At 48.6% G+C, this 9,334-nt stretch overlaps 1 protein-coding gene across 1 annotated transcript in view; it reads left to right on the top strand.

Annotated features, from left to right (window-relative positions):
• Positions 1 to 2,478: 2,478 nt before the first annotated feature.
• SNTA1 (syntrophin alpha 1) overlaps positions 2,479 to 9,334 on the top strand; it is a 30,930-nt gene continuing 24,074 nt past the window's right edge. The window contains exons 1-2 of the mRNA XM_007934564.2: positions 2,479 to 2,788; positions 5,619 to 5,804. Of these exons, the coding sequence (XP_007932755.1) occupies positions 2,479 to 2,788; positions 5,619 to 5,804 (496 nt within the window). The remainder of the gene's footprint in view (positions 2,789 to 5,618; positions 5,805 to 9,334) is intronic.

Raw genomic sequence — 9,334 nt, 5'->3', positions numbered from 1 at the left:
AGTGATTCTTCTTTGTTTCCAACTTTTGCATTCCAGTCACCAGTGATAATTAACACATCTTGATTGCAAGTTCGGTCAATTTCAGACTGCAGAAGCAGAAGTTGATAAAAATCTTCAATTTCCTCATCTTTGACTTTGGTGGTTGGTGCATAAATTTGAATAGCAGTCATATTAATAGGTCTTCCTTGTAGGCATATAGATATTATCCTATCACTGACAGCATTGTATTTCAGGGCAGATCTTGAAACAGATGATGAATGCCACGCCATTCGTCTTTAAACTGTTATTCCGGCATAGTAGATGATATGGTTGTCTGATTCAAAATGGCCTAAACCAGTCCATTTCAGCTCACTAATGCCTAGGATATCAATCTTTATGTGTTCCATTTCATTTTGACAACTTCTAATTTTCCTAGATTCATACTTTGTACATTCCATGTTCTGATTATTAATGGATGTTTGCCGCTATTTCTCCTCAATTTGAGTGGTGCCACGTCAGCAAATGGAGGTCTTGAAAGCTTTTGAGACCTCCTGCATTAGTAATCATGGAATAAATGGCATTTATAAATATATATATGTTTATGTATAGGGAGCTCTGGTGGCACAGTGCCTAAGGCATTTTACTGGTAACCAGAAGGCTGGCGGTTCACACCTATCAGCCACTCCTTGGAAGGAAGATTGGCAATCTACTTCTGTAGAGATACTGCCTCAGAAACCCAAGGAGGGGTTACTATGAGTTGGAAATGACTCAGTAGCACTGGTTTTGGTGTTTGGTTTGGTGTATGTAAATATAATATATGTGGTATCAGTGGATTTTAGTGGCAGAGAGCCATTCCACTGTTGTTGGCCTCTTGGGTTTGTCTGTGGTTATTTGCAACATAAGGCAACTGTGGACAATCTTTTTGTATATATACCAATTTCTTGTGAGGTCCCCCCCCATTATTGTATCTTATGGGAGTGGTCTACCTAAGGGCCCAGAGTACATACATAAATGTGCCCATAACTATTTATTGCCCAACACATCCCTAGAAGGGAGGATGGAGACAGGGGGCAGACCTCAGGGCAGGCTGAGCCTGAGGTGGGGATTTTCTCCTATGGATGCATTGGTGTCAAACAGGCCTGGGTTTGAATCTCAGTTCTGCTCCACATAAATATGTGTCTTAGGCCAAATGAACTTTCTAAATCCAAGTTTTCCTTTCTGTATGATGAGGGTATTGCTAGCAGTAGCTACTCCACCAGGCTATGGTAAAGATGAGATGTTGTTGTTGTTGTTGTTGTTATGGGCCTATATAACTAAGAAGTAGATAGCCCAACCTTCCTTGGGAGGAGTGGCTGGTGGGTTTGAACCGCCGCCAGCCTTCTGATTAGCAGTCAAGTGCCTTAGGCACTTGGAAAATCCTCAGTGCTAGACCTGGCCAACAGTCAGCATTCAATAAACGAAAGTGATTATATTGCTAGCAGTGATTCACAGCCTACAATGCGTTTTTACATCAACTTGATCCTTACACAAGCCCCGACCTGGCTGTTTCACAGGTGGAGAAACTGAGGCCAAGAAGTGAAGCGACTGGACTAAATTTGGAGCTGACAAGAGAGTCTGAGTTGGAACAGGAAACTAGGAGCCCACACCGAGTCCCAGCAGAAGTCCCCGGTTCCTCTCATGCCAAGCTGCAAAGTGTGGGACTGCAGGGTTCCCTGACCCTCCATGTACTCGATTTCTTAACCACCCCCAGTTTCTAAGAAGAGAACGTGTTCAACCCCCCAACTCTAAGCCCTAAGTAGGAGGTCACAGCCCTCTTATTTCGGTGGGTGGGGCTTTAGAAGTCATGCGCCACGCTAAGGCACCCTCCCAGATAAAACCCCACCCCCAAATGCGAGACCAGCCCCTTCCGAAGCTCTCCGAAGCAGCCCCGCCCGCGAAGACCCTCGTAGTTCGGCGTCCACCTCTTAAAATCATGTCCTGAACGGAGGTCCAGCGTTCCGCTCCTACGCAGCTCCGCCCCGACACCCAAAACCTCGCCCCCAGGAGCCATGCATGGTTCTGCCCCGCGTTCTGAAGCGCGCACCTCTGTGAGCGACGAACCCGGCCCTCGACGGCGCTGAGCAGCGCGGCGTCTCCTCCACTGAACCCTAGGGCTCTGCCGCTGACATAAACGCCGTCGCCTGCATGGCCCGCCAGGGCAACCGCACCTCGCCGGCTCCTTGCCTCACTTGCGTGCCCCCTCCCTGAGTGGCCCCACACTGCACCCTTCGGCTCCTGGGCGCCGCCCCGCCCCCCTGCTGGCTTCACGTGGCCCCGCCCCTCTCCGCTGGCCCCACCCCCGGATAGCCCCGCCCCTCGAGGCTCCACCCCTAGCGGGTAGGGTAGGGTGGCGGCTGGCCCAGCTGGGCCCCCGCTGCCCTGTGCCCTGGGCGCTCGGTCGGAGCGGACCGGCACGGTGGGGCTGGGCGAGCGCAGCGGCCGGGGGCCCCGGAGGCGAAGATGGCGGCAGGCAGGCGCGCCCCGCGCACTGGGCTCCTGGAGCTGCGCGCCGGGGCGGGCTCGGCGGCTGGCGGCGAGCAGTGGCAGCGGGTACTGCTCAGTCTGGCAGAGGACGCGCTGACCGTGAGCCCCGCCGACGGCGAGCCCGGCCCGGAGCCTGGCGCCCCGCGGGAGTCCGAGCCCGCGCAGCTCAACGGCGCCGCCGAGCCGGGCGCTGCGCCCCCGCAGCTGCCGGAGGCATTGCTGCTTCAACGGCGCCGTGTGACGGTGCGCAAGGCCGACGCCGGCGGGCTGGGTATCAGCATCAAAGGTGGGCGCGGTGGCACCGTAGGCACAGGGTCGTGATGCTTGTGGGGCCTCTGGGAGACATGGAGTTGGAGGCCTCCTATCTGGTGAATAGGGGGGATTTGAGGAGACAGAAGGAACGGAGGGTCTGGGAGCACCAAGGTCGGAGACGTAAGACTCCCTGATAGTGCAGGGGTCCGTCAGGAACTGGAGGTCTTACGTGTCGGAGGGGGCTAGGGACGCGCCAAGGACATGTGGGTGGAGGCATAGGGACCTGAGAAACTAGCATGATCAGCAAGGACAAGAGGGGACCCTGGAGAGCAGAGGGTGGAGAAAGGCACTGAGGCCCAGGACATTGTTGGGGCAGGGAGGAGGAAGTCCCTGAGACATCACCAAGAGGGGGCAGGGCATGGGGTCTGGGAAGGACAGAGGTGGCGAGCAGGGTGGGTGGAGGCAGAGGCTTGAGTCACAGACAGGGAGCCGGAATGGACTTAGAAATCTGAGGACCCAGGAAGACTGTATAACCTCGGCAGGGAGCCCTGACAGCTGGGCTTGAGGCTTCTGATCTGACCCTGCCCACCTTGCACAGGACTGAGAGGAGCAGACCCAGCTATTCCTCTCTGAGCTCCCAGCCCCCAGTTCTGATAGCCTTCTTCAGGGCTTACTTGGACAAGTCATTTCGCATCTCTCAAAACCAAACTCACTGCCGTCGCATTGACTCCAACTCATAGCTACTCCCATTGGGTTTCCAATCTTTTCAGGAGCAGACAGCTTCATCTTTCTAATGTGGAGCAACTGATAGATTCGTACCAGCAAACTTTTGGTTAGCAGCCAAATGCCTTAACCACTACACTACCAAAGTTCCTTTTCCCATCTCTGAACCTCAGTTTTCTCACCTGTATAATGAGGATAATGACAGAGTTGTGATGTCTTTTTGATACCAGAAGTCTAAAGTGTTAACCATGTCAGCACATAGTAGGTGCTTGGTTCACTATTGTTAAATGAGAGGAAAAATGGAGGCCAGGAGAGACTCCCAAAGCAACTATCCGTAGTGTTTGAAATCCCAGTGTACCGACAGCTGCTGTGCTCACCATTCCTGCCTGTCTGCTTCTTAAGGTCCCAGCCCACATATCGCTCTGAATGTGCTGTCTCCCATGTTCACTGGTGCCTCCAGAGCCTTTGGCTTGGGTGTGGGTATAAGGATGGAAGTAAATGCCCCTACTGTGTTCTGAGTGCTGTGCCCAGTACTCTAGGCTCAGGTCTTCATCCTGGCAACAGTCCTGAAAGGTTGGGAGTATAATCCCCAGTTTGCAGGTGAGGAAACAGACTCAGAAATGTGAAGGGATTTTCCCAGGGTCACACAGTGAGTGAGTGGCAGAAGTGGGATTTGAACCTCAATGATCAGGCTACTGCCCTTTTAGAGATTGCCCAGAGGCATTGGTTTTTCCCTGTGGAAGGGCAAGTCTCTAGGCAGTTAAACAAGGATGTCTAAAAGAGGCGAGTGGGGAAGCCAGAGGGTAGACACTAATCTTACCCCCAAACCCCAGCATAGGACAACCCAGCCAATCCAGAAATTGTACACTCAGTGTGTCAGAACAGGAAGGAACTTAGAGTCCATATAGAGTTCTGTTTTTCAGATGCATAAACCAAGACTCAGAGAGGAACAGACATTTTCCAAGGTCACACAATTACTCCCCAGTTCCATGCTTCCAATGAGTATGAGGGTACTTTCAGGAGGATCCAATTCCTGTGGATGCAGACTGGGCTTCTGTTGCCATGGTGACCATCCTTTTAGAGTCCAGCCCAGCTGCAGGCAGATAGGAATGATTATGACTTCAAACTGGATTGAAACCTCTAGTTTCAGGTGGGAGAGAGCAAAGAGAAATAGAAATCTGTTCCTCTGCTAGGCCTTGATCTCTGTGCAGTTTGATGAGTAAACTCTTGGACCTGTGTGGAGGTTGGAGAAATGTTCCATTCCCAGCTCTGCCACTGACTTGCTGTGTGATCTTGAAACAAAGACCTCCTTTCTTTGGGTTACTAGTTCCTCGTCTTTAAAATTATGGGGATGGACCACGAGTGTGTGTATGAGGACCCAGTATACAGTCTACTGTAAGGTTAAGAGTGTTGGTTCTAGAGCTAAGAGACTGAGGATCAAATCCTGGCTGTGCCACTTACTAACTGGATGACCTTAGCAAAGGGCTTCTCTCTACACCTCTGTTTTGCTAACAGGAAATTGAAGGTGCTGCTTGTGTGATAGGGCTGTTGTGAGGATGTAATGAGATGACATTTAAAGCATTTAGCACATGGCACTCTAAATGTGAGCTGTTCCTGCTATTTCTTATTTTAAAAGGACATTTAAGAATTTAGCAATAAAGCAATTCAATAAAATGTATTGACTTCTTCTGCATCAGAGATGCAATTCAAATAGGCTTTTGAAGTGTCTACATTTTAAGGCATTGATTTTCAACCTAGGTCCTGGATCAAAATTATTTCTGATTGCTAAAGAGGTCTTAATTCCAGATTTGAGGGTATCAATGGGTTACCCCATTGTGAGGAAATGGCTTAAAATCTAAAATATTTCAGAAAAAGCTATTGAAACACTTTATAAGTTACTTAAATACTGGTGAATGCCCAAAGCGTTTAACCAGATGATCCAGTGACCAGACCTTGGGCATTGTGAATTTAGAACATGACTTACTATTTCATATTCATTGGGTCTTAGACTTCTAAGATTCTTTCCTGAGATTCTCTTTACTTTCTCATCCCCTCTTTTCCAGCATTGGGTTTTACCCTGATGTGACTCCTAAACGGTAGAGAGGATGCCTCAATTTCTTCCTCCTTCTTTGCCTGTGCAGGGGGCCGGGAGAACAAGATGCCCATTCTCATTTCCAAGATCTTCAAGGGGCTGGCAGCTGACCAGACAGAAGCCCTCTTTGTCGGGGATGCCATCCTGTCTGTGAATGGAGAAGACCTGTCCACTGCCACCCACGATGAAGCGGTTCAGGTCCTCAAGAAGACAGGCAAGGAGGTGGTGCTAGAGGGTAAGCATTTGCGTCCCTAGGGCCCAGAAGGGTGGGTGAGGGCGGTTAACTTCTTCCCTACCCACCTACCCCCGGCCTCAGTGGGGGCTGGGAGGTGGGCAGCACAGAAAGCAGAGACACAATTTGAGGACCTGCCTGGAGACAGCATAGGATGATGGAGGGAAGCCAGTACAGAGCCACACACCTGGTTTTGCATCTCCTCTCTCCCATTCACTAGCTGTATGGCCTTGGATAAGCCACTTTATTTCTGTGAGCCTCAGTTTTCTCCTCTGTAAAATAGGGATGTAACTCCTGCCTTGCTGGATTATTATGAATAGGAGAAAAGATATGTGGCAGAATCTGCCACCCAATGAGTGACTCATGGAAGGAGAGGGGCAGGGACTAGGGAAGGGGCAGCCAGGATTCTTTTCTGAGGGGTCTGGAGAGCTTCAACTCCAGGTTCTTCTAGCAGCCATGGGCCCAAGAAGCTGGACACCTGTCCTCCTCTGGGAGAGGACTTGGCCTTATGTAGCAGAGCATCAGATCCTTCCAGTGATGACTAGAGAAGAGTTTTGAGAAGAACCTTGGTGGATGAGTTTCTTTACTATCCATTCAGTGTGTGACTTTTGTCTCAGGGTGAGACCCTTGTCTTCTCAGGTCCTCAGTTTCCCCATTGGTTGTTATAGGCCTGTGCTGTGATTGTCCCATATTCTCCTTTTGCAGTCTCCCTTAGGTTTCTGCTTTGCTCAGCCTTTTCCTCACTCCACCCGTCAGCTTCAGAGGCCCGTGGGGGCGTGAGGAATGTGTGTTTGGCTCATGGCCCAGAATAGGCACAGGGAGGTGGCGGGGGCTGATGGAGTATGCTGTGGCCAGCGAAGCTACTGAGCTGAGCCCCAGGCACAGATCCTGGTAGGTTTCCTTGGTTTCCTCAAAAGGGGTCTCTGGGAAGCCACAGAAGCAAAAGAGGCTACAGGTCCCTGGGTGACCCTTCTCAGTCCCTGGCCCGTCTCTCTGTCCACTCTGCAGCAGCTAGACCTACATTCATGCCTCAGTTTCCTCTCCAAACCAAACTCACTGTCCTCAAGTCAGATCCTACTCAAAGCAATCCCTCCTTGAGTTTCTGAGGCAGTATCACTATGGAAGTAGATTGCCCAACCTTCCTGCCAAGGGGTGGCTGATGGGTTTGAACCTCCAGTCTTTTGGTTAGCAGTCACATGCCTTAGGCACTATGCCACCAGAGCTCCTTTCAGTTACATTTTATTTTATTTTATTTTTATATAGTAGGTATAGCTAAGGTGTTCTGGTGGTGTAGTGGTTAAGGCATTTGGCTGCTAACCAAAAGGTCAGTGGTTCGAACCTACCAGCCGCTCTATTGAAGAAAGATGGAGCAGTCTGCTTCCATAAAGATTTACAACCTTGGAAACCTAATGAGGGTTGCTGTGAGTCAGAATTGACTCAATGGCAGTGAGTTTGGTTTTTTTGGAGGTGTTGTTGTTGTTGTTATTATATGCCGTCGAGTCGGCCCCGACTCATAGCGACCCCTCCTTGGGTTTCCGAGGCAGTATCACTACGGAAGTAGGATTGCCCAACCTTCCTTCCGAGGAGTGGCTGGTGGGTTTGAACCGCCAGCCGTCTGGTTAGCAGGCAAGTGTCTTAGCCACTATGCTACCAGAGCTCCCTTTTGGAGGTATAGCTATTTAAATTTCACAAATACATTTTCTGTTTATATTTAAAAAGACTATAGAATGTTGGTCCTTAAAAAGTTCATTATATCAAATAATATTTTCAAAGCAAAGTTAATAACAAGATCATACATAAATGATATGCATATTTAAAAAAAAGCCCATTCCTGTCAGTCAATTCCAACTTATAACCAACCTATATGACAGAATAGAATTGCTCCATAGGGTTTCTAAGGCTGTAATCTTTACAGAAGACTGTCTCATCTTTCTCCCATGGAACCACTGGTGGGTTTGAACCACTGAACTTTTGGTTAGCATCTGAGTGCTTAACCACTGTGCCACCAGGGCTCCTGATAGTCCTAAACCAAAAAAACCAAACTTACTACCATTGAGTCAGATTTGACTCAACAACCTCTCCTTGGGTTTCTGAGGCAGTGTCTCTACAGAAGTAGATTGCCCAGTCTTCCTTCCGAGGAATGGTGGGTTTGAACTGCCAGTCTTCTGGTTAGCAGTCAAATGGCTTAGGCACTACACCACCAGAGCTCTTACTCTGATATGCCTATTAAAAAAAAAACAACCCAAACCCACTGCCATAGAGGTTATTCCAACTCATAGCCACCCCATTGGGTTCCCAAGGTGGTAAATCTTTACAGAAGTAGATTGCCCCATTTTCCTTCCCTGGAGCAGCTGGTGGGTTTGAACTACCAACCTTCTGGTTAGCAGTCAAAAGCCTTAGGCACTGCACCACCAGTGCTTCTTTTGATAAGCCTATAAAAGGCTTTTTTCCCTTTAAGATGCCTCATTACTATGATAGTTGTAGCCAGTAATGTTGTTTGAAACAGTTGAAGTTCATTGAAATTTTATATTTCAGTTGTTTGGAAAAGCACTTTTAGTTTTTAAATGGTAAAATTTCTACTGTAGACACATTTCTAATCCACACTGAGGTCCCGCTCCAAGCTCTCCCCCCATCTTTAGGTAGAGAATGTTCTATATAGTTTTTCAAAGGGCCCATCATCCTATGAAGGGAACCTCTCTGAGTGTTAGACCCTTGAAGCATCTCTTGGTTTTAGAAACTAATATCTAAGCCTTTCCTTTCACACATACACTCCATCCCTCCCTCACTAAGCCAAGAAACATTTACAGACATTTACCACGTGCCTGGTGTGCAGAGCATCGAGGCCAGAAGTTAAAGCAGACCCAGGCCTTCCCCTGAAGGAGCTCACTGTCTGGTGGGGGAGACAATATAAAACACTGTCTCCTTCATACAAACTTAAAAAAATAAAAATCAATTCCTGAAACCTGTCTGTTCTGTAATGAATCTCTGTTTGGCTTTGGGTAAGACCCTTGTCTTCTCTGGGCCTAGGTTGCCCTTTCAGTTAGAGTTAAGCTAGATCAAAGATGACCGGTGGCTTTTGTTTTGAGCGGTAGCTCCACTGATTGCTATTGGAAGTTTCAAATTTAGAAGGATTGGGAGGCCTTGTCTGGAGTCAGCAGAAAGGAGCTGGAATTGATTAGTAATGTCTACACAGATGTAGTAGGGAAGAGACGTAATGTGTGTCATCTCAAAACTGAGGATCTCTTAACGTTCTCTGAAGCTTTTCACAGGGCAAGATCTTTCCTTGGTAAACCCTGCCTCAGGCCTACAGGAGCCTGGCCTATAGGATTTGGGACATAGTTGGCATGCAGTTAATGTTAGTAACACCCCTGCTTTGCTTCCCATTTATATAGAATTGATATTATTTCATCCTTAAATGTTTGGTAGCAATTTCCAGGGCAGTCACCTTTGTAGGAAGGTTTTCACCTGCAATTTCAATGTCTTTAATAGAGCTATTCAGATTTCCTACTTCTTGAATGAGCTTTAGTAGTTTG

Source organism: Orycteropus afer, unplaced genomic scaffold (genome assembly GCF_000298275.1).
Source record: "Orycteropus afer afer isolate SDZICR_OR568_19922 unplaced genomic scaffold, OryAfe1.0 scaffold00020, whole genome shotgun sequence".
In the NCBI taxonomy this organism is placed as follows: Eukaryota; Metazoa; Chordata; class Mammalia; order Tubulidentata; family Orycteropodidae; genus Orycteropus; species Orycteropus afer.
This window is presented reverse-complemented; position numbering and strand designations above follow the sequence as displayed.